General features: G+C 37.5%; 1 protein-coding gene and 1 long non-coding RNA gene across 5 annotated transcripts in view; both read right to left on the reverse strand.

Moving 5' to 3' along the window:
• The window catches only part of LOC128780253 (tissue factor pathway inhibitor), a 320,921-nt gene extending 306,834 nt beyond the window's left edge, over positions 1-14,087 (reverse strand). For 2 of the 4 annotated variants that reach the window (XM_071220677.1, XM_071220675.1), the window contains exons 1-2: positions 13,966-14,087; positions 9,775-9,888 (exon numbers count right to left, since the gene is read on the reverse strand). In XM_071220677.1, coding sequence (XP_071076778.1) covers positions 9,775-9,874 — 100 coding nt within the window. In that variant the 5' untranslated portion in view covers positions 9,875-9,888; positions 13,966-14,087. Of the gene's footprint in view, positions 1-9,516; positions 9,587-9,774; positions 9,889-10,302; positions 10,417-13,965 lie in introns of those variants that run through there. The other 2 variants (XM_071220676.1, XM_071220678.1) reach the window with 2 other exon arrangements.
• Positions 14,088-14,474: 387 nt separating this feature from the next.
• Positions 14,475-25,512, reverse strand: LOC128780256 (uncharacterized). The gene is made up of 3 exons (XR_011650895.1): positions 23,093-25,512; positions 19,571-22,757; positions 14,475-15,697 (listed from the first exon to the last, which is right to left on the reverse strand). It is a non-coding gene; the product is annotated as an uncharacterized lncRNA (long non-coding RNA).
• Positions 25,513-26,039: the final 527 nt, after the last annotated feature.

Consider the following 26,039-nt stretch of genomic DNA (forward strand, 5'->3'; position numbering starts at 1 on the left):
ATGCTCATAAACAAAAGCACAGGACAGCGGTAGTGGTAAGAAAAGCAAGCTTTTAGAAGTTTTATTCACATGGCTATGTTAAATTAGTGTGCAGTGGGTCTTTTAAAAAGTTACACATATAAAAATAAGATAACATTTTCATGAGTAACTTTGTGATTCTTCTTAAAAAAGAGTGTGAGGTTGAATGTTTAAGTCAATCCTTTATTAAATTTTGTGGTCACATAAAACTGATTGATTTTAGGTGGAAGTTTCCAAAGTACTACTTGCCCTCAAACTTCTATAAACGTAAGGATTTCAGCGGTCCTACTCTTGTGCCTAAATGATAATACAGTTTTCTCAGGAAAGAAAATTAAATCATGTAACCTAAAAACACTCTGTTGGATTTGTGGAAACAATTTTCATTGTAGTTAGATTTCTTAGATACCTGTGTTTAAAATTTTTGTTAACATAATGACTAATTTCTATCAGATTTGCGAGGCAAAACGAAAGCTAAGTAAACTTGAGCATCCTGTAAGATGTCATATTTTTTAAAGCTTGCCTATAAATGAAGTAAAATCAAATGAGAAATGAATTTACATGAATCCTCACAGGTGTTCTTGCATTCTTCCAGCGATTGGAAGTTGTTCTTGTTGTCCTCGCACCCACCGTGTATGAAGCTCTCCCACTGCTTTGACTGGTTGTTGTGAAAATACCTAGTGAAATGGGCTCGACAGATTCCAACACCTCTTTCCCCAAAGCAGAAATCTGTCTTTTCTAGAAATTATAAAATATCAGAAAACAATACTCTTTTTAATAAGTAATTTAATTGTGTTAATTAAATGTATTAGAAACTAGTTGTGTTGAAGTTACTTAAGAGATAAATATGAAAAATTAAAAATAAGGTAAAAAACTTTACAATGGTACAATATTAAAATTATAGTGTTTACTGTGACATTTAGAATAAGGAAGAGGCAACTACTGGAAGAGTCATGCATTTTGCTATTTGAATTTCAAGTCCTAAAGTTTTCACAGTAAATTAACAGGGCATTAATTATCAACTATTTTCAAAATTTGAGAGAATAGAAGATACTGAGATATTTTTACCCTTGGATTGGAAGTATAAAATATTATGGCAAAAATTAGGTTTGATTATATTTATTAAGATTATGTGTATCAACATTAAGAAAGATCTATAAATATCTCATTTGTTTAGGTGTGAGGTCTCATTGGGGAAAAAGTGTAGTGTGTTGCTTCAATAAGAGATTTCAATTAAAAAATTGGAGAAGCTTTGAAGGGTATGGGAGCTTTTCATAGCTATTCTTAGAAGTTCCTGAATTCTTATGCCAGGTCTAATATCTGTGTTCGGTAGGACACCCTGCACCTTGCTTTCCTATTCTTCCTCCCAGTCAGTGGAAGGGCTGCAACAGTGCAAAGGCAGACAGGAAGTAGATGTTCAGGGGTTGCAGAGGCTTTGGAAAAAGCCTCACACCCATCCTCTCTTAGCGCTCCAAAGCAGGCTAACCGCAGCGGTCACAGAAGTGGTGCCACTGTGATTCACGTTACAAGCTTTGTCTACAAGCACACTCTGTAAATAAGAGAACTGAACTTAGATTTTAAATTATGATAATCTCAAGAAATACTGTGCTTGGAATTTTCAGAGCAAAGCTTCAATTTCTCCATTTCCCCCCTGCAACTATAGTACCATAATGGCAAATATGAACAGCAGTATCATTTTAAATCTTTTCTTTACATTGATTTTTATTGTATTTGTTTCCATTAACATTTATCCCACCTATACTCTCTTCCCCAGCTCCCCCCACAATCACCACACTGTTGTCTACCTGACTGGCCTATCTAAGGAAGCAATACTCAGGAGTGTTTTACTCTTAAAAGAGTGTCATTTAATAATGCTAATGATTTCTGCAACAGTTTCAAACGTGCAGAAAAACATATCTCCTATGAAACATTGTGTTATCAAATAAGACATCCTATTTTAATATAGCATAAAATATTTATTTTATATAATTTCTTTAAGATCCAATTAGAAAGTGATTTCTTGACTCTTCTTTCTCAAGACGAATATTACTCTTATTTCCATAGTGACAATTTGTAAAACTTAAGTTTAATAAGTGGGACAAGAAAAAAAACAATTTAATTTGTATAATACCTTCTTTTATAAGACAAAATTGCATTAATTATTATCAGTTTGAATTGTTTTGGTCTTAGTATGTACTTCTTATGAAATTTTATTTTTTTAATTTTTAAATTTTTTACTTTTTAAAAAATTTTTATTATTATTCAATTACAGTTGTATGCCTTTTCTCCCCATCCTTCCACCTCACCCCAGCTGAACCTACCTCCCTCCCCCACCTCCACCCTCCCCCTTGATTTTGTCCATGTGTCCTTTATAGTAGCTCCTGTAATCCCCTCTCCTCACTGTCCCCTCCCCACTCCCCCCTGACTATTGTTAGATTGTTCTTAACTTCAATGTCTCTGGTTATATTTTGTTTGTTTTTTTCTTCTGTTGATTATGTTCCAGTTAAAGGTGAGATCATATGGTCTTTGTCCCTCACCGCCTGGCTTATTTCACTTAGCATAATGCTCTCCAGTTCTATCCATGCTGTTGCAAAGGGTATAAGCTCCTTCTTTCTCTCTGCTGTGTGGAATTCCATTGTGTAAATGTACCATAGTTTTTGTATCCACTCATTTACTGATGGGCACTTACGTTGCTCCCAGTACTTGGCTATTGTAAATTGTGCTGCTATGAACATTGGGGTGCATAGGTTCTTTTGGATTGGTGTTTCAGGGTTCTTAGGGTATAATCCCAGCAGTGGAATTGCTGGGTCAAAGGGCAGTTCCATTTTTAGTTTTCTGAGGAAATTCCATATTGTTTTCCACAGTGGCCTCACCAGTCTGCATTCCCACCAACAGTGCACTAGGGTTCCTTTTTCTCCTCACCTCTCTAACATTTGTTTGTAGATTTATTTATGTTGGCCACTCTGACTGGTGTAAGATGGTACATCATTGGGGTTTTAATTTGCATCTCTCTGATGGCTAGTGATGCTGAGCATCTTTTCATATGTCTCTGGGCCCTCTGTATGTCTTCCTTGGAGAAGTGTCTGTTCAAGTCCTTTGCCCATTTTTTAATTGGGTTGTTTGTCTTCCTGGAGTGGAGTCGCGTGAGTTCTTTATATATTTTGGAGATCAGGCCCTTGTCTGAGGTATCATTGGCAAATATGTTTTCCCATACTGTTGGTTTTCTTTGTAATTTGGTGCTGTTTTCTTTAGCCATGCAGAAGCTTTTTATTTTGATGAGGTCCCATTTGTTTATTCTTTCCTTTATGTCCCTTGCTTTAGGGGATGTGTCTGTGAGGATGTTGCTGTGTGGAGTGTCTGAGATTTTCCTGACAATGTTTTCCTCAAGGACTTTTGTGGTGTTATGACTTATATTTAAGTCTTTTATCCATCTTGAATTTATTTTTGTGTATGGCGTAAGTTGGTGATCAAGTTTCATTTTTTTGCATGTAGCTCTCCAGATCTCCCAACACCATCTGTTGAAGATGCTGTTTTTCCTCCATTTTATGCTCCTGACTCCTTTGTCAAATATTAATTGACTGTAAAGACTTGGGTTTATTTCTGGGCTCTCTGTTCTGTTCTTTTGGTCTATGTGCCTGTTTGTATGCCAGTACCAGGCTGCTTTGATTACAGTGGCCTTGTAATACAGTTTGATATCAGGTATTGTTATCCCTCCTCTTTTGTTCTTCTTTCTCAAAATTGCTGCAGCTATTCGGGGTCGTTTATGGTTCCATATGAATTTCTGAAATGTTTGTTCTATATCTGTGAAATATGTCATAGGTACTCTAATAGGGTTTGCATTGAATCTATAAGTTACTTTGGGTAGTATGGCCATTTTGATGATGCTAATTCTTCCAATCCATGAGCATGGTACATGCTTCCATTTGTTTGTGTCTTCCTTAATTTCTTTCTTCAATATTATGTAGTTTTCTGAATATAGGTCTTTAACCTCCTTGGTTAGGTTGATTCCTAGGTACTTTATTTTTCTTGTTGCTATGTCAAATGGGATTTTTTTTCCTGATTTCTGTTTCTGCAGTTTCGTTGTTGGTATACAGGAATGCCTTTGATTTCTGAGTATTGACTTTGTATCCAGCTGTTTTGCCAAATTCATTTATTAGGTCGAGTAGTTTTTTGGTGGAGTCTATAGGATTTTCCATGTACACTCTCATGTCATCTGCAAACAGTGACAGTTTCATTTCCTCCTTTCCAATTTGGATGCCTTTTATTGCTTTTTCTTGTCTGATTGCTGTGGCTAGGACTTCCAATACTATGTTGAATAGGAGTGGTGAGAGAGGGCATCCTTGTCTTGTTCCTGATCTTAGTGGGAAAGCTCTAAGTTTTTGTCCATTGAGTATGATGTTGGCTGTAGGTCTCTCATATATGGCCTTTATTATGTTGAGGAATGCTCCCTCTGTTACCACTTTGCTTAGTGTTTTTAGCAGAAATGGGTGCTGTATCTTATCAAATGCTTTTTCCGCATCTATTGATATGATCATGTGATTTTTGTCTTTGCTGTTGTTGATGTGATGTATTATGTTTATTGATTTGTGAATATTGTACCATCCTTGCATCCCTGGGATGAATCCCACCTGGTCATGGTGTATGATCTTTTTAATGTATTGCTGGATGCAGTTTGCCAATATTTTGTTGAGAATTTTGCGTCTATGTTCATCAGCGATATTGGCCTGAAGTTTTCTTTCTTTGTTGTGTCTTTATCTGGTTTTGGGATTAGGATGATGCTGGCTTCATAAAAAGAGTTTGGGAGTCTTCCATCAGTTTGGATTTTTTCAAATAGTCTGTGAAGGATAGGGGTTAGCTCTTCCTTAAATGCTTTGTAAAATTCTCCTGTGAAACCATCTGGTCCAGGGCTTTTGTGTGTTGGGAGTTTTTTGATTACTGCTTCAATTTCTACTGCTGTTATTGGCCTGTTCATGTTTTCTGCTTCCTCTTCATTGAGTTTTGGAAGGTTATATTTTTCTAGAAATGTGTCCATTTCACCTAGGTTTTCAAATTTCTTGGCATACAGTTCTTCATAGTAATTTCTTACAATCCTTTGTATTTCTGTGGTATCAGTTGTAATCTCTCCTCTTTCATTTCTGATTGTGTTTATTTGGATCCTCTCTCTTTTTTTCCTGATGAGCCTACTTAAAGGCTTGTCGATTTTGTTTATCTTTTCAAAGAACCAGCTCCTGGATTCATTGATCCTTAGAATTGTGCTTTTAGTCTCTATGTCATTTAGTTCTGCTCTGATCTTGGTTATTTCCTTCCTTCTATTTGCTCTGGGCTGTCTTTGTTGTTGTTCCTCCAGATCTTGTAGGTGTAGGGTAGGTTGTTTGTTTGAAATGTTTCTATCTTTTTAAGGTTGGCCTGTATTGCTATGAACTTCCCTCTCAGGACTGCCTTTGCTGTATCCCATAGGTTTTGGGTTGTTGTGAGTTCGTTTTCACTTGTTTCCAGAAAGTTTTTGATTTCTTCCCTAATCTCGTTCTTGACCCATTCAGTGTTTAGTAGCATGCTATTCAGTCTCCATGATTTTGAGTCTTTTGGGATTTTTCCTTTGGGGTTGGTTTCTAGTTTCAGTCCCTTGTGGTCAGAGAAAATGCTTGGTATGATTTCAATTTTCTTGAATTTGTTGAGGCTTGCTTTTTGTCCTATCATGTGGTCTATCTTTGAAAATATTCCATGTACACTTGAAAAGAATGTGTATATTGCTTCTTTGGGATGAATAGCTCTGTATATATCAGTTAAGTCCATTTCATCTAGGGTATTGTTAAGTTACACAGTATCCTTCTTGACATTTTGTTTGGAAGATCTGTCCATTTTTGACAGTGGGGTGTTAAAGTCCCCTACTATAATTGTGTTGCTGGCTGAACTACCCTGAAGGAGCACCGAGAGCCCCTAGCATCTAAGCCAGCAAAGAGCAAGAAGGTAGATTGTGAGTTGCCCCTAATTGGTGCAACTCAAGGACAGCACAACTGGTGAACTAAAGGCCTAGGGGGGAGCAGAAGAACCCCGAGGAACTGAACTGGAGGGTGAAAAACAGCGAAGAGTGTGGCTCAGGAAGGGAGAAAAGTGAAACCAATCCCTCCAACCACTACCTTCCGTTTCACAGACAGGAAGACCAGCAGAACTAACCTGACCGGTTTAAAGCCAGCAGAAGACTTTGTTTTTTCCTTCCTTTTTTTTCTCCTTCCTTTTTTTTCTTTTCTCTCTCTCTCTCTCTTTTTCTTTCTCCTGTCCCCCTAAATTCCTTCTTCCTTTCAGTCCTTCCTTTTTTTATTCCTTCTTCCTTCCATCCTTTACCTTTTTTATTCCTTCTTCCTGTTTCTTTTATTTATTTTTTGTTTTAATTTATGTTAAAATTCCTTCCTCTTATGACATTTTAAATGATCTTAAAGAATATAACAATTCAATGTTGAACAAAAAGAAGTAGTGAGAATATTGCATGGAAACAACAGAAAACAGTGACAAATTATGCTCAAAAGTATAATTAATAAATTCTACTTCTGGAACTTGCTATTATTTATTTGACGCCCTGTTCGAGGACATAAATATATTTTAGGACAATGTCAGGACTGCACACATAAATTGTTTTTGGTTAGGCCTACAGTTTAAAATACTTTTGGTTACAAAAAAGAAATTTATACCCCGTCTTTGTCAGATAAAGGGACATTGGTTTGGAATCTGCACGCACAATCCATGCTCTGAATTGAGGCCCCACTAAAATGTGTTAACAGAGAGAACGCATAGTTAAAGTTCTGTACCAACTGCTACAAGCCACGTGATTTTCACTCAAATTTTGTTTGAGGCTACATATTTAACAATTGTCTTAAACTCAACTTTCTTGCAAAAAAATCATGCCTCACAATTCTCAGATATATAAAGTAGCATTCATACTGAACCTGCACACAAACACTAAATAATATTGACAAAAGCAATTATTTCTTGTTAAATATCTTCACTTACTTTTGCTTATGATTGTTGACAACTCAGAGATGTATCCATTCAGGGTAATATTGGATGAAATTTGCTGATGCCACACAACGCTGAGGTTATCAAGGGATTGGAGATCTCAGAACCAATATAAACTAGCAATAGCTAAGTCACTATTTGGGAGATGTTAAAGCATCATGTGTGTGGCTGTCCCTGGATTGTAACTAATAGTAAATATCATGCTCCATTAGACTAAGAGTAAACACAGTGTTTAAGCCTTCCCTACCCAAAACTATGGAATTTAATGTGACACAACCAAATAAATACAAATATGGTCTCTATATAACCATTTTTGTGATTGAGTGTTTTACTTTACATCTCACCATCTGTGGATTATAATCTTACTCTCCTGTCCCCTGTCCTGAATGTTAGCTGGAAGGCACCTGATAACATCTGGGGACATGCAGTGTTTGTGACTGTTCGAATGCTCATTCTCCTGGATGTGTTTGCGAACCTAGAGCGTAAGGCGACTTCCTAGGATCTGTGTATTTCTGTACTTGCTGATGAAAGATCACATTTCTCTGGGAACCAAGAGCATACACTTGTACTCTTTGCTTCCTCTGTGTCAGAAAATGAGTCAGATGATTTCTGCAGTTGATATAAGAACCACAAGAATGTAGTAAATTATATAACTTATCTATAGATTAGGACACTGGAGTCAGGGAGTTTATACAACTCATCTAATTTTGCAAAGCTGCTGCGTGGCAAACCACACCTTCAAGCTTAGGTCTGTCTGATTCCACATCTTAGAAAAGATAACCTGACTTGCCCTAAACTCTCTGCTAATCTTTCTCCCAGTCTAAGGGAATATTTTTAAAGCTTATTACTACTGTTTTTATTATTATCATTTTTGTATTTTGGAGAAGTTAATTCTTTTAAAAAAGTTTTTTACTGCTGTTCACTGGTAATTCTATCCATTTCCCCCTATTGCTTTCCCCTACCATACCCACCCCCACCTCCAACATTCAACCCTTGCCCCCAGTTGTTTTGTCCATGGGTCCTTTATACATGTCCCTTGACTTGCCCCTGCCCCTTCTATTCCATTTCATCCTCCCTGCTGTGTGGACTGAATAAACATAATCTACTATTGACTTAGAAGAGGAGCAGTAAAATCTCATACGTTTTTCTATAAAATGATAGTACCCCATTTCAGTTAAATAGTATAATTCTATAAAATGAGAGCATGACCTTGACATAATGTGATAAATGGTGTCACCAAAACTGAACTGATCCAGGTGTGGGATCATGTTATTACAAGATTAATTAAAAACAAAACAGCCAAACTCAATAAACTACACAGCTAGTCAGTTAAGTCAGCTTCAAATCTAGCTTTAAAATAAAGACATTTGTCTTATGCCACTGGGTTTGGTCCAGATTTATCCAGAGATCTAAACTTTGGCCTAATTAGGGGTAGGTCAATTGTCCTTTCTTGTCTGACTGTGGCAACAATTTCAAGGAAGTCTTGCTTAATTGGCATGCAATTTCTCAGTCTAATTGAGGGAGAGTGGACTGGGGGAATATTGGGAACACTTGGACTGTTCACCTCTCACTTCCCAAGATGGGGTTGCCTGGTTTTCCCCTGTGGGGGCTTAGTTTACCCTCCGCATTCCTTCTCTACCCAACTTCCAGAATATTAAATCCTTTTGAGAAATGAACCAAATGAGGGATTGGATCCCGTCTGAAAATGACCACATTCCAACCAAATTCCAAATTTTTGTTTAGATTTTTATTTATTTATTATTAGAGGGAGGGGAAGGGAAGGAGAAAGAAAGGGAGAGAAACATCAATGTGTGGTTGCCCCTTGTGTGCCCCCTACTGGGGATCTGGTCCACAACCCATGCATGTGCCCTGATTGGGAATCAAACTGGTGACCCTTTGGTTCACAGGCCTGTGCTCAATCCATTGAGCTACACCAGCCAGGGCCAAATTCCCATTTTTGTAAGGCACATTATGGCTTTCACTTTATTGAATAATGTTCCATCTTTTGAAAATGTATGTATACACACATATATGTATATATATATTTATATACCTATGTGTATGTGTTTGTGTGTATATAGCAATAAGCCTTTGTTTTTCATTTCAGGGTAGGATTTGAGTGACCCTATTGATCCTAGCTGGGCTTGCTCTCACCTACTGGTTAGCTGGGCTCATCTGGCCTTGGCCTGCGTGGGTGGCTTGGCTTCAAGCTGTGGGTCTGGCCACTGCAGATCTTCAGATGTGCCCCAAAGAAGTGATGCAGCATGCATCACCTAGTCACTTCTGCAAGCCTGTGTGTCCCATTGCCAAGCTTAGATGAGCTCCCTTCCTCTGTGTATCAACAGCAACACCCCGTGCAAGCCTCCATCACTTCTTTTAATACCTTGTACTGAAATAACCTGCCTACCCTCCCGTCTCCTGTGTGAAACTGAGGTTCCTGAGAACCTGGGGAATCTGAGAATCTATCTTTATTGCTTCCCTAGTACCTACCAGTTTCAGGCGCCAGTATCATTCAATCTTTATCCAAGGAAAGTGCACTGAACAAAATCGCTTTAAACAGCTGTGAGAGATACACAATAAGAATGTATTTATGGAAATTCATTGTACCTTATAAGCAAACCTACAAATACAAGCTATCACTTTCTTCATAATCTCTCACCATTACCAATGATGTAGGTTTTCATTCAGTTTACTAGTTTACCACACATATTGACTAGTTTAAAAAAAAGAATGCTTCTAACATTTTACCTAGAGTGTTGGAACATTCATGGTTCTCAGCATTAAGAGGGAGAGAGGCATAAGTAAGCAGCAGACATACAGAAACCCCAAAAATCGGTTTTATCTTCATTGTCCAAATCACCTCTGAAAAACAAACCCAGATACATCTAGTAAATAATGGGTTAATGTGGAATCACCAATAGACTAGTAGGAATCATATGCATGCCTCCAAATATACATTTCTGACCTCTAATGGACATTCTCATACATCTTTGTCCACAAATGCCATGAAATACATATTCAGTAAATATATCTAATAACTTTCAGGTACACATTCATTTTGCAACCTTGAAAATAGCAATTAAAATGGCAATAATTAAGAGACATGGCTAATTGCTGGTCAACATAGCCAAGTATGTATTATGATCCATTTTCATATGCAATTTTATTTGCCATATCTTCCCCACAGCTACTATTCTTTTTCAGTTAGTAATAATAATACTTTAATTTTTCTTACAGTTTTTGAGTATTTCATTAACGCAACTTTCAATTCCTGACCTGTCTTTCCCTTTGGTCTGGTCCTGTTTTAAGAAAGAAACACCACATAGGGAATGACTGTGGCAGTGGTGGGTGGGCTGGGTAGAGGACGGCAAAGGGGGGGAACTAGGACAACTGTAATAGAATAACAGTAATAAAAAGAAGTTAATAAAGGAACAATAAAAAGAAACACGTTTTCCAAATTTTCATCTTTGTTTCCTTACAATACACTTGTTTTATTTTTAAAATAATTTGTTGCGGCGACATTGGTTCGTAAAACCATGCAGGTTTCCAGTGTATAACTGCTTTCCTAACCAAGTCCTCTGAGGTTGCAAACCGAGATGCTGAAAAAGAAATGTCCAACATTCCAGCGGTCCTTCATCCCAGGTCTTCCACCCTCAATTTGGGGGCGTATCTCATTCAAATTTTCCTAGAAAAGTGACTTTCAGGGATAAACCAATGCATCTACGCTCTAAGGGAAACCCATTTCAGCAGCAGATGGATATTTCCTGTTTCAAAGTGATTTAAAGGCCATAACGAAAAGTAATGGTAAAGGGCCTTTGACTGTTTTTGAGAGGCCATTTCTTCTGTGCGTTCGAAGGTGAACGGAAATGCATGGTGCTCACCCAGCTCTGCAGGAAGGGAACGGGAAGGAGCGCGTGTGCACGCCAGCGGCTCTCCCCGCACAGCCGGGACGGGAAGAGCTCTCTCACCAGTGAACAAGTGCAGGACAGACGTTCCACCAAACAGGTCAGAGAACTCTCTGTTCATGTGCCCAGTGAAACCGCTACAGTACACACCGTTATGGTGCGGGGAGTAATAAAGTAACACATGCCACGTTGCTCTCAGCTTCACTGAAATCACTGTGAATGTATAACGTATACATTCATTTTCCTGCAACAGTTTGGAAATGTTAAGACATATCTGAATTTGAGCCAGAAGCAGTGTTTTTATATCCCTTCTAAATTGTATCACAAACTACTTGAATACACAAATAGACATGTATGTGTGTGTGTGTGTATAAGATCCCACTAGTTCAACTTCTAATCTTTATCTTAGTTTTGTAAAGTATTTTTCAGCGATCTTCTGTTTCCATTGGATGTTTTGAGATATATAACCCTGTTAGGCTTTGAGGGTAAAACACATGTGGTTCAATCCCAGGGCTTAGGGAGCAGGCTGAGATGGGGTGTCTGCTGAAGAACATGGTGCGCGCGCGGTATCTAAATCCATCACGTTACTCACTTTAAAAATGATGGCCTAGAGTGTTGTTCGATTTTAGTAGATTTAGACTTTCCTTGCTTGCAAGGATCCGAAGCCAGCTGGGACAGTGTGGGTCAAAAGGTCCTAACTCATTCATTGTAGAGAAGGTGGAACAATCCAGGACTAGAAAGGCAGGTTTGAAGCTGGACCTCAGAAACGTGTAGTGTCAGGGTCCTGAGCACCAGCGCTGCTGTTGCCCTCCTTAGACAATAATATCTGAGACCACACGCAGCACGTGGTGAGTTGTGGGTGGTGGTTCTGGTCTTACTTCACACCATGATGACCTGCTTGAAACTACACTGACTTTGAAAACCATTAAGTAGATGTAACCAATAGGTCAGTATCTCAGCATCCACCAGTTTAAAAGTATAATCGGTGTATTTCACCTACTGTTTGACTTATATTTTCCTACTTTAACACTTATTGACCACATTTTTTCTACAGAAACATAGTTTTTACTAGTTTGCTTACTTTCTGTCTCATTGATATTTTATTGCCCAAACAACTATAGCATCACTTGCAAAGGTACTTGCATAAACTTTCATTTAAACTTTATAACTGTTCAATAATACAACTCTTATGTTTTATGTAAAGTTTTCTAACACAGAAGTCAGCTTAATGAAGTTCATGGATAGCACAAGAATGGTGATTAATCAGTGGCTTGGTATATGTATAATACCAGCGTCTTAATAGGTTAAACCTACAGTCAGCGCAATTTTGTACCTGGTTTCTTTCAAACATCTCCCTCAAAAAACCTTGCTGTGTGAGACCTATCAAGATAAGTTGTGACAGTTCAGTCAAAAATGCTCTAGGCATTTATTTAAATGTATCTTCCATGGAAAATCAGTTTGTTTTAAAGAAAATTTAACAGATGGATTGTCAGTGTCTTCTTCAAAAATCCAAGTTGAAGTAGATTGTCCATTATTGTCTTTTTAAAACCAAGTATAATGTTTGCACCGTGATAAATAGGCTTTTGGGCACTTGTTAAAGAGCACACTGGCTCTTGGGCTGGGCACCTGTATTTGATGAATTGGCTTCAAAGTCTCTTGCTAAATAAATGCATTTCCAAACTTATATGACAAAGGACTATATTCCTATAATAGAGTTTTGGAACATACCTTGAGAAATAATGTTATAGATGTGGAGAACTCAGTAGATTTTCTGAACCAAAAACACATGTAAAAAAGTGTGATGTGAGTTGTGCTTTAATAAATTCCAGGGTTTGTGAAAAGATGTTGAGAAGGCAAAATTATAAATGGAATTAACAGCTAGTATGTCTCAGAGGACCAGACTGAAATTATGAATAAGGGCCATCAGTGGAACTATAAGAAAAGGACAACTGTGAGAGACCTTTAGAATTCAGTGTTGATAAAATTGAGTGGTTGAGTAGATACCAGATATGAAGGACAGAGGATTCAAATACATCTGAAGTGAACTGGTGTGCTAGTCACACAACTAGGTAAATTAATATAAGTATTAATTGTTGTGCATATTAGGAATACATTCAGTTCTGGAAGGTTACATTAGACATTACAAATGTACCTGTAAAAAAGCAGTTAAAGACACAAAGCAGGAACTGAGATATGTTTTGTTGTATCATTGTCATCGTGAGGCAAGATCATTTCTCCAAGGAAAGGGTGTCCTTTCAGTTATTTCTAGCCCTCCTTTGAACTTCACTTCCTGTCCTTCTTTCCAAAGCTGCTCAGCTTTCTAGACACTGCCCCCTAATGCCTGGCTCTGTTATTACCAATGAGGACATGACAGTACGTCATGTAGGTATATGTCTATTGCCTTCATTTCCATGATTACCCTACGTGTAGAGAGATTATATGTATTTTTATTTAAGTATCTTAGAATATGAGCTCTGGTCTCTGGAGACTTATAAAATATTTCCATAAAGAGATTTCTTAATGCTGGTATAAAATAATTTAGAGTACAGAATTCTAATGCTTTTATCTCATCTTAAATATCATTAATTAATGATAATGAAAAAGTTTTCTTTAAACGTAAGGATCTTACATAATCTATTATACTTCTTTACATGTCACTACATAATATTTAAAGGTAAACCATATATTCAGAAGTCACAAAAACAGATAATTCATAAAGAATTGCCACTACAAGCTTAAAATTATAAAAAAGGCTACATATAACCCATTCCTTCAAAATTGTTTATAGTTTAAAAAAACATGTATTGCATAAATGTTTGCTTAAAAACTAAATGCAAACTTTTGAGCACTTAATTTTGCATTGCAATATACATTTACTTTATTTTCCAGACAGGAGTCACTTTTCATTTTAGGGTTACAGACAATGGTCCTTCTCCAACCCCTCTTCACCTCTAAGTAAGTACTGATTTCCCCCCTAAAACAATAAACAAACATTATTTCTCATGTGCTAGGAAGTCTATTGCTAAGAACTCACATGTAAAATCTCTGAAGAAAGTTCTTGGAAAGATGTTTTCAAAGCAGAGTTGAGGTGGTTTTGTTTTCACCTCCAGGTACTGAAGACAGTATTTGTCTTTTGTCCTTTTTTATATAGATCAGGAAACTGCGGGAGGCGGGGAGAGGGATGGGAGGAGTGGAGAATAATGAAGGGAATGAAATCTGATCCTGCAAGCAGTGAAAGGGCCAGCCAGGAATCTGCCCAAAGTCGCTCCAGTCTGTTGCAGCAAGGGGGAGCCTCAGAGGCAGTTCCAGAGATCACAGGCACGTGGGAACGGCCAGGCTTCCTGGTCAGGTCCCTCCAGCTCTCCTTAGGATAATTCTGCCAAACTCCTCAAAAGCCTTTTTAAAAAAAATAATTTACTATGGAAGAATCTGCCAAAGGAAACTGCTTACACTAGGATTTCAAATTCCCCTTTTTGAAAAACTATTTATTTTGCTTTCCAGGATTCTTTTTGTAATCAGTTAAAAAACAACTTACCAGTTACATATTTTTAAATCATTATATATTTATTATTACATCGTTCCTTAGTGAAATCAACTTCCTTTGCAGTTTCTTATCTTCTTCAAAGATCTCATCCATATTGTCAGTACATTCATGAAAAGAATCTGCGGGCTGTTGAAGTTCCCGCTCTGACTGCAGAAGCAATGCACTGTATTATCTACTGCAGAGCGTCAGGCTGCGAGCCCTGCCTCAGTTAGCTGCTCCCTTTGCAACTCTGGTCAGTTATTTAAACTCCGTACCTCATTTTCTGTTTCCCTAAGTAATGATAATAAAAGGTCTTAGGTTGGATATATGTAGTAAATGGAATGATGCATGTAAGTATGTGTATACATATGAGTACATGTAAAACACTTAAGATGGGCCTCCACACAGAGCAAACTTTCATGACTGCTCTCATGTTTATTGCTATTGCTTATGGTATATTATTATTATTATTTTACACAATGTGTAAATATTTTTTAAAGATTTTATTTATTTATTGTTAGAGAGAGGGGAAGGGAAAGAGAAAGAGAGTGAGAGAAACATCAATGTGTGGTTGGCTTTCATGTGCCCCCTAGTGGGGACCTGGCTTGGAACCCAGGCATGTAGCCTGATTGGGTATCAAACCAGTGACTCTTTGTTTCGAAGGTGGGTGCTTAATCCACACCAGCCAGGGCCACAATGTGTAAATATTTAAAGAATTCACTCAGCATTGCTCTGTGTAGGTTGATATCATTGGCATTAACTCTTAACAGTTTTACATGAAATTATGGTCACCTCAGACTAGCATCACTGGAGATTGCTTCAGATGGAAGAATCTACTTTGCAGTGAAGACTGAAGTAATTTGATCAGGAAGCCCATTAGTGTCTTGGTTTTTTCTACCTCAGATTCTCTTTATGACTTCAACTTTCCTTCTTTCCTCTGACTTCTGCATGAGGAGGAACCTTTCCTCTTGTAGGTTTTTAATATTTATTGAGTAATTATTAGATGTCTGGCACATAGATTATCTCATTTTATTCTCATAACTAACTGAAGAACATTGTTTCCGTATACCTATTTGACAGGTTTAGGAAGGATGAATGAAGTTTGAAGAGCTGTGATTCGAGTCCTGTGGTTTGACTGCAGAGTCAGATGCTCAGATCCTCCTCGATGCTTCTTCCTCACCCACGTTCTGGATTTCGTATCATATTAACCGCAAAACTTTGCCACGTAATTATTACCTCGCACCTGCAACTCAAGAACATTCAGCGTTTCCTTTGTGCTCAGATTCTTTTTAAAAGTTGCTTGTTTTTGGAGTGAAATGGACATTGGTTACATTTTGGCCAACCTACAAGCTCTGCTCGGGTAGAAATAAGTTCAGCCAATCAGAATTCTTTGTTTTTTCTATAGAAAAGATAAAGTATATAGAAAATGCCAGGCTTTTAACCAAAAAGCTGAGATAAAAGGCTGGCAGCCATAATTGTGTGTGCAGGCTGATTACAGAGAGACAGCTAGTTGAGAGAGTGATGAAAAGAATGAATGAAAGTTGTGTGTAACTCCTGAGAGAGGGAACAGGGAAAGAATAAAAGAGCAACACTGAGCAAGAGACAAGAGAGAGCCTGTCTGAGCTCTATAGCGACAGCCCTTCCTCAGACCCAGTGCAATTTTTCCTGAGTACTCCAGAACGTATATCCTTGTAATAAACCCCCCACTCCCACAAAATCATTTAAGAAATCTTTTTCTTGTAAAGAACCTCATGTGAAAGAGCCACAGCCAAGCTGAAATTATTTTCCCCCAAATTGTTGATTTCATATCTAAGCTGCACTTGGCATTAATGAAACATATGCACCATTGTGATCCCCTTTAGCTTACACACACCTGCGTATTCTTGTGATGAAGGGAACAGGGGACTCACAGTAACCGTTGTCAAGATAAGACAGCCTGACGCTCTCTCGCGCATGGACTCTGTGTATGAGCTCAGATGATCTCTCCCTGAGGCTAGAGTGCACTCCTTTCTGAGGACTTATTACTAGTTTTCCACTCTGTTGTATATAGCTCAGTCTAGATTATTTGCTTACAATTGTTTTCCTTACCAACAATTTGCCCATGTGGCATTGTGTCTTAAACTGCTTTGTATTAATCAGTGTTTGGATGTTCCAGGTCCTCAGCTAGTATGAAATGGTCTCCTTTTCATTCATTATTCTCTGTGAATTTCTTTCATTCCAACTCCACACAATTTGAATAACATGCCAGACTTTTACTATGAGCTTGGTTATTTCTTGTCTAAGAAATAAAAATAATCCTCTTGTTCTTTGCTTGCCCTAGTTTCATCCATTAAGAATCTCAGTTATTAAAATACATCGAATCTTTCAGTAAGTTCAGACAACTCTATAAAAGTGAGTCAAATCCGGCAAAGTTGGTTCCTTAGTGACAGTGTGAGAAAAGAGCGCAGTGTTGCAGGATACAGAGCATCCCAATGAGAAAGGACATTAAAAACCAGAATATGTAGAAGTTCTGATAAATCTCCAAAACAAAGTTAAATTTTATTACATCAAACCCTATTTCATTCATTTCTGTCTGAAGAATGTGAGAGATTAAATATTTTACTATTTCTTAATTCAACTGTTTATCTTTCACAAAAAATGAGTCCTTGAGCTTCATTCTTGGTCTTAGTCATCATCCTTTGATTTGGAATCTAAACTACCTAGCGCTTGTGGTTTACTCCTCCAAAAGGAAATTGCCAAAAACTGGTAGCAAATGGAAACAATTCATGTTTTCTGAGTTCAGATGTTAAAAATGAAAAATGGCATTTAGGTTTTAGCAAATTGTATCCCTTGAAATGTGGTGTAATAGGTATGACATATACAACATGGTTGTAAAATTGACTCAGTACTTATTTCAACGTTGACGAAATTACATTTTGTTCTGAGCCCATATTTTCGCTGAAAAATGTCACCTTTCCTTTGCTAGCTAGTTTACTGACTACATTGCTAGTTGAAATTTGGTTACTTTCAGGTAAACCCAGGCAGTTCAGATATCTAGGGTCCTCCCTCCTTCCCTCCTCCCAGGCACCTTATCCCTTGGAAGGATTTGGAAAGGGCATGTGGCCCCCTTGCTGTCCTCTGTCCTGACCATTGCCTGCTGAGAACTTATTCAGCCTGCTCATGTGTATTACAGTTTGGCCACGATTTTGGTACTAAGATAGGTTCTTGCGTTAGATCTGTGTTCTTGCAAATTCAAAGCTACAGCTTTCGAGAATGTCTTCTATGCTGTGGGCTGAAACATCCATTCAGCAAGTTAAATGAAGCCTCTGCTCTTTGTTTTGTGCATAGCTCTACCTGCTCCGGGTAAAGAGTAAGGAAAAAAGTAAATGGAAAAAGAAACCCGTATGTAGTTGTAAATCAAAACACTGCCAGCTACAGTTCAGCTGCCTTGTTTTAAGCCAAATTTGGAATCTTACTCACTTCAGTAACAGTTGAGATGCCTGCACACAGTATTAAGTATGAGTTTGAAGTCAGAGTATCTGCCTGATTTATATTGGGACTGCTTTTTTTAGCCATCAAGTACCTTCATTTTCTTAATTTCTCAATAAGTATTTCCAAAAGTAATTTATCTCATAAGGAAACAGGGACATTTAGATATATGTCAGGAGAAAGGAAATCTTTTCCTTATTTTCCTACTCCTCCCCGTGTTAGATTTTATAATTTGTTCAGACACATTTGCTGTTCCTCCCTCTCCGTTCCTCCTTGGTAACTAGTGAGGAGAGTGTATTTCTCCCCAATTTGGTATCAGGTTTTGCTACATTACTAGTTCAGCTCCTAGAATGAGCAGATTCAAAAAATAAGCAACAGCTAAATAGATTTTTATAGCTTTTGGAGAAATTTATTAATTTTATGGTTCTACAGCTTTTTTCTGTTTTCTCTGCCAGATGACTCTCATGTCCCACATGAGGGTTATCCTTTCAAACTGGATCACAATAAAGGAGAAATGGAGCACCAACACACGGAACCCGGAAAGATAATTGAAAATGAACTCTTTTCTTGGTGAAAACCCAGTGGATTTGGGGGGTGGTTTAATATCAAGCATAACCTAGGCGGACGTGAATAGTATACTCCCTGCCCACATGCCTTCTTCCCTTGAAGGTGTGTTGTCTAGACTACATCCATTTTATTAGATTACCGAACACTGGGCACTGGACTAAATTGGACCTTTGGGCCCGGGCCCACTGTCTCCCTGGTACCGTACCATCTTCTTCTTCCGATGCACATCATTGCAGGAGATGCAGTAATTTGGGGGAGCATGCTTTCAGGAAATTTAGTGATGGTCAGCTGCAGTGTAAACAAATTAAACAATAATTGACTTGAATTATGTTGCAAATTAAAGTAAGTTCTTGGTATGCAATATAGCAATAAATACAGGGTTTTCAGAAAACTTTTGGTCACAGGGAAGCTGATTCCATCTGTAGGAAAACAAATTCTTCTCAAATTAGGTTAAATCAAAATAAATACAGACATGAAAGTTGAATACTGGAATCATTATGTTATTTTTGTTTAGTTCATATTTCTTAGTAATAAGATAGTTCTTGCTAATATTAAATGAGAATGGCTACTGAGAAATAGTGGTGACGGGTGAAAGTGTGAAGGTCAAGCCATGGCTGAGGATGCTTTAGCCCCCTCATGAGATTCTCCACAGAACTCTCTATCATTTTTGACACACGGATACCTTGAGCAAGTTCTTTTCCCTTATCAAGCAGAACGCATCTACTAAAATCTTTGAGGAAGCTAATCTTTGTGTCATCTGCACTTAGGCAATGCATTTCCCAACACAGTCCTGCGTCACTTAACTACCGGGATTTGTTCTGAGAAAGGTGCCATTAGGTGATTTTATTGTGTGCGCGTCCTAGGCTGCACGTACACAAACCTGGAGGACATGGCCCACTGCACACCTAGGCTGTATGGTGTGTCCTTTTCTCCTAGGCTACAAACCTGTACAGCATGCTAATTACTGAATAATGTGGGTTATTGTACACAACAGTAAATATCTGTGTATCTAAACATAGAAAAGTTACAGTAAAAATGTGGTACAAAAAGTTAAAAATGGTTTATTGCATAGATCACTTACCACAGATGGAGCTTGCAGGACTGGAAGTTGCTCTGGGTGAGTAGGTGAGTGAACAGTGAGTGGATGTAAAGGCCTAGCGCATCACCGTACACCAACGTGGAATACACAGGCGTCGCCACAGACATGAGTAATGTGTTGCATATGATGTTACAAGGGCTACGATGTCACTAGGGGACAGGAATTTCTCAGGTCCATTATAATTGCATGGGACCACTGTGATATACCGTACGTGGTCCGTCATTGACTGAAACATGGTTATGTGGCACATGACCACGAATTACTGCTACTTATTGATGTGTATTTTTACATGTAAATTCCAAGAAGAAGAATAAAGCAAACTGAATTCCCACCTATTTCTTTCTGGATTTCTAGGATTAGATATTTTATTAGGTAGCGTGTGAGATTACTTAGAACATTCACTTTGATTAATGTGTTTTTTCCAATTCTTATTTAGTTTATTTTTTTAGCTCCTGTGAGAATCGGGAAGTATATGTGTCTCTAAAGCATGAATAAAGAGGTAAGCCCTTTTGCTTTTTATTCATGAATGATAGGTGTTTCTTATATACCTACCTACTAGCATGGGACTTACTCAGTGAAGTAAGTCTCGTGCTAGTAACAATTCTGTTTTAAAAAGTACTGTGCAATCCTAGGTCACAATAATTGATCTGCATTGATCTGCACATTCCCTCTGTACTTTGTATTATTTTGCTTTCATACCTGGACCAAATTTTAGGAGAGCAAAATCAAGCAGAAAGTGTTGGAAGTAGTGAGTTAAAACCATGTTATTTGGAACATACACATTTAAATACATTAAAAATACATATCTCAAAAATCGTTGAAGCAACCCAAGATCTTTAGTTTTAGGAAGAAGTTGTATATAGTGTGTTAAAGCATTTGGTAGAAAGTTATGTGGAAAATAAAGTAAATGTAATCTCTTTTGTTCCCGAGAGAATACTTAGGTGAATGAAAATATTGTGGACGTAGGTTTTTAGCTTAAAATCAGGATAACCGTCCTACCAATGATAGTTTTAAACTACGGGATAAGCTGTTTTCTGATAAGGAGTGTGCCCTTTTCTGGAAATAACGAAGCTGGGAGAGTGATGCCATATGGAAGCTGTTCAGGAGACACCCCGCCATTGGCTGAGAAAACTGGACTAAAACACCTGGCGAGTTACCACAATGTTCAAAACACTTGGAGCACTTCTCACCCCCTGACTAATAATAAAAATAATGTAACTACATATATAGAAACACTAATAAAAATAACAAACATAATAATAGTTGGTCCATTGAATGTTTACTTAGTGCCCGGCACTATTCTAACTTTGTTATATTTTTAGTCATTATGAGATAAATAATATTGTTTCCCATTTAAAGATGAAGATAAATGGTTCAGTCACTGTGCAGATTCAAACAGCTAATAAGTAATAGTGAGATGCAAATTAGAATAGTTTCAATTCTGAGCATCTAGAACACCACACTCCCTCTCTGTTCCAGATGTCCTGTTATCTTTCGTGCTCCCGTCCTCATGATGATAGTGTTAATTGTCTTTCTTAGTGCAATAAAACCAATTTTCACGGCCACCCCATCTAGTAATTTTGAAACTATGTATAATCTAAAACCCAGATATTCTATGTCTACTTTTCATTAAGAAAAAAAAAGTACACTCTGCATTCGTGCACCAGTAGGTATACACAATGATATTAGGTGAAATATGTTTGTAAGAATGTAAATTGAAAACAATTTGAAAATCACCAACATGGACTATATTAATACATTGTGGTAAAATCATTTGGTAGAATATAATTTGAAAAAGTAGATATTCATGAATATGTATGAACATAGCCAGAACTAAAAAATAAATTGGTAAGTACAAAATGCAAAATCAAGAATAGTGTGATTTACCTAACTTAGGAAATACATAAAAAAAACACTGTGTATTAAGTGAAGACATGTATGTAGTAAAAGGACACACACTTATGTTACTTTCTTGATCTAGAAAGAAAAGAGTGGAATACAGCTTGGAAAGGCTATAAAAAATAGTCCAACCTTTAACTCTATTTGTAATACTTCATATAAGAATGCTACATAAATACTATATATTTATTTTAAATACTATATAGCATACTGTAAATACTTTTATAAAGATACATACAACTATAGAAATGTTAATATAAAAATGATCGTTATTTCGATTTTGGTATCTTTTTCTTGTACTGCTTCTTGATTCCAAATATTTAAATTAAAAATAAATTAGAATATATAACAGCAACAAAGATTAGACAAAAACAATTTTTACTGTTTATTCTGTCCAAAGTGTTTAATTTTAAAAATGCTAAAATCTGCCTAAAAGAAAGTAAAAGAACAGTTCCACGTCAAGGTGATATTTTTTAAAAAGTGAGTTCTTAAAACATTATTTCATTTGATCATTTTGATCATAGCCTGAATAAAGCAGGTTGTCCTTTATTTTCAGGAAACAAAACTGTTCTCTTTCATAGTATAGTTTTCAAAGCCAATGGGCATGAAGGCAAAAAAAGGTCTTTTCTGGCTGACTGCAGTGACAGCTGTACAGATTCAATAACCATTCAGTGTTAATACTGCACCCAGGTGAGACTAAAAGCACTCCTTGTACATACGCAGATTTTTCTTTTTTATAGACTTTCTCACAAAGGGGGTGACCACTTTTAGTGAGATGTGGGAATTTTAGCACACAGCTCTCTTAGCTGACTGTCCCAAGCACAAATGGTGATGTGTCTTCAGAATTTCCCTCTCAGAGGGAGATTTTTTTTGCCTCCATTTTCTTTTTCTGCTGCAGAAAACAAATGAATAGACTTCATTTGGGGGTAGGGCTACTTTACCCTTTATAGACAGAAACATCAGCTCTTTTTAATGTGAACGGTGTGACTGACTAAACTGAAAGCTGTGATAGCACTCGACACCATTGTAAGCTTTGCAACGTTAGGTATGAATCTTCGAACCAATATTTTGCTGCCCCAGAGAAAGCTCACACAACAAATGTGTCTGTCGTCTTTCGTGTGCGCGTTTCCTCTTCTGTGAAGAACTAACGGGGGTTTGCGGTGTCCCGGAGACAAAGCCTCTTGTGTCTTTTTCTCTCCCCAACTCCAGTGGGACTGCACATCAAGACAGGCCCTTCTTGTCCAGCTTGTTTTCTCATCCTATCTGGGAACTTTAACAAGAAAAAAGTCCAGATAGAAAAGGCAAGCTTCCCGTGAGATGGAATTTGATCAGCGGTGAGAAAAGCCCGTCGCATTTGCCCCATCTCTCATCCCAGGTTCTGCCACGTGTAACCTGCACCCAACAGTGAGGAATGCCTTTGTCTTGCTTGCTCACCACATATTCTTTTAAAATTCACATTTTATTAGAAGTAGTATTTTATTTAACACAGAATGATAAAGCCATTATGAACAAAAACTATTCTGTTATTTAAGGGTTTAACCAAATGAACTCCTTTGCTTTTTGCACCAACTCTATGGTAGCACACAGGGTGTTTAAATAACTTACAATTATGAAATTCAACTCCAGAATCCATGAACTTAACAATTTTGCCAGGTATCATTGTGGTCCCATTGCATTGTTTCAAAGACTGTAGTGGATCTCTTCTTCATTGCAGTATGGATGGGTTAACATAGAAATGTAGAAACCTGGATTGGGACATAAGAGAGGGAAGGACGTGGTTAGGAGAAGCACAATAGCTGGGAGTTGAGTGGACAGCCCTGACCCTGAGGGAGATTAACCAACTCTGAGCTCCCCTGGGTTACAGTAAATGATCTCTTTCTGAGGATTAACTGCCTACAGGCCCTTTCAAAGAATGTCAAGTCTCAGAAGGCAATGGAAAGGAATAATCTTGATGTTAGTGTTTCAACATCATTCAGGACCCTGCTTCTGCATTGGAACGTTGAGAGTTGAAGTTTATGTATTTAAAAACTGTGTTATTCTTTAGTCATCCAGGCTACATTTGCTGTGCTTCTATTTATTTTCTATACTTAAAAAATTTGAGTTCTTAATTGTCTGCTCCTTTCATCTTAATTATTTTGTAACACTTTTTATAAATTTATTATTACTAGTATTATATTAATGTATATGTAATGAATCATGCCCATTGTGTGAACACAGAATGGTGCAAACCAGGAAAGTTTGGTCTTTGTTTACTTCAGGTTTAAATAGGATCCAGCCCTCTAATCCCCCAGGATAGACTGTCCTTCCCTTAACCACAGTGGGACTCAGTGACTCTAATGTCATTATAATGAGTAATCTCATAGGCCCACAGACACAACTTATTTTCAGCCTCAAGCTTACCTCCACCACCAGGACAGACACTGGCAAATTGCATGAGAAGTCCATTCTCACACCACAGTATTTAATTCTGAACCTTCCTGGAACATTGTCCGTACATATGCCTACTTGGAATCCCAACTCCACCACCATATAATTTACATGTTGTGTTTGAGGGGCAACTACTTACACCATAAGTTATCTTTATTATAAAGAATGTTAAGGGAGTTTGACCTCAGAGAGGACAATCCTCATTTCCCCATTCCTCTTGTTTCAGACTTGGGCAGGGAGCTCATCCCTTGAGAGATCCTGCACTCAGAGACCCTGACTGAGGACGGGACCCTGCCCAGAACTTCAGAGTAGAAGAGACCAGCCACCACCCTCATTCTTTCCTTGATTACATTCCCAGCAATCTGGATAATAGCTTTTTATTTAAAATAATTATTTTATTTTCAAATCTCTTTATTAAACACATGACCATGTTTTCACTACTCTTTTTTATGAGAAACCAGGAAAACTATTGTTCAATGTCATTTGAAATTCTGAAGAAAAATGGCTCTCTCACTAGAGCAGTTTTATGATGATCTGTTTCCCTTTGTTTTATGACAAACAACACAGCTACAAAAACAAGGATGGTTGGCAGGCAGACTTGACCAGATTTTTGGTAAGAATCATAAAAATATTGCTAAAAGATAAACTCTCCTTTAGAAATTTAAAAAGGTTTTTCTCATAAGCCATATATCTTTATTAAAATAAAAAATATGTTTGATCAAAAATTTCTTATGAAAATTTGAAAGTGTAACATAAAATACCCTATCAGTTTACCACATGGAGATATTTACTGAGCATCAACCATATGACCAACACTGTTCTGGTATCAAAGGAAATAGCAAAGAACAAGACAGATAGAACTGCTATCTTCTTCGAGCTTTCCTTTTAATGCCCTAAACGTAATGCTACGAATGTTCACAATTCTTTGTCAGTGATTGAAAGGTATAGCAAAAAAAAGGAAGATAGACACAGAGAGTGAGAGGGAAAGAAAGAAAAAAAGAAAGAAAGAAAGAAAGAAAGATTCACACCTCAAAATACCTCCTTTCAAAGCAAGGCAAGGGCTAAAAAACATTAATTTTTACACCCACCTTCGAACTACTGCTAGACCAATATCCAAAATAACAGTGACACATTAACAGGAAACAAATCACAACTTTACTACATACGCAAGGAGAATTCTCATGACCATGACAATTTGAAAGCAAATGAAAAAACATTGGGTGTATAAGACAATTTTGGATAAAGAAGAAAAAAAAGAAATATTATGTTTCGGAAGTGAGAGGGATACTTACACGTAGTTGAGGAAGAGCAGAAGAAACGTGGCAGGACCATTCTTGCTAAGCATCCTCCAGGGCAGGAAAGGGGTGCTAATCAAAGGCTCTTTATGAGCCTTGTTTCTTAACAAAGAGCTTAAGGTCAATATCCCGAAAGGGGAGCTTGAGGGAAGCCAAATGTTTGTTCCCTTCAGTCCTGCCTTGGAAAATAAGGCAGGGCAGTAAGCTGAAAGGTCCCACTGAAGGACTGTAACTTCATTTGATTTCCGAAGACAAGCAGTCAAAAGATTTCTAGATGTCTATCGTGGGTTATCTGCAAATAGAGTGAAGGCGGGCAGAGACATTCTGACAGGTTATCTTGAACTGAAATTTGAATGTCACTGATGATGTCATCGGGTGTCAGGTAAACTCTGCAGTGTTTACAGAGCGTCAGTCCCTGAGATCATTTACGTGTGATCTGCTGTGACAACCTCACGGAAGTTCACATCAAGTCATTTAGCTGCAATTTGTTTTCGCAAGGCTCAGAAAAAAGTTTTAATTCCCAATTCTTCCAAGGCCAGGGATGGGAGAAAAACGAAACAGTTCAGAGGATGTAGCCCAATATTTAAGAAAACTAGAAAAATTCAGGATCCTGTCCCGTTCATATGTGAAAAATAAAACTTGGAAACCTCAACAAGAATCTAACTTTCTTTACTGTGCATTACATTTTCTATGAAAACACAATTTCTCTTTCTAAAATCACCTCCACTTTTCTCAAAGATATCTGGATGAAGACTAATTTATTGTGTAAGTCTGGTTTCAATAAATTTAGCCTGGTTATTTGCATAAATGCTTGAATAGAAGAGGAAGAT

This window comes from Desmodus rotundus, chromosome 2, assembly GCF_022682495.2.
Source record: "Desmodus rotundus isolate HL8 chromosome 2, HLdesRot8A.1, whole genome shotgun sequence".
Classification (NCBI taxonomy): Eukaryota; Metazoa; Chordata; class Mammalia; order Chiroptera; family Phyllostomidae; genus Desmodus; species Desmodus rotundus.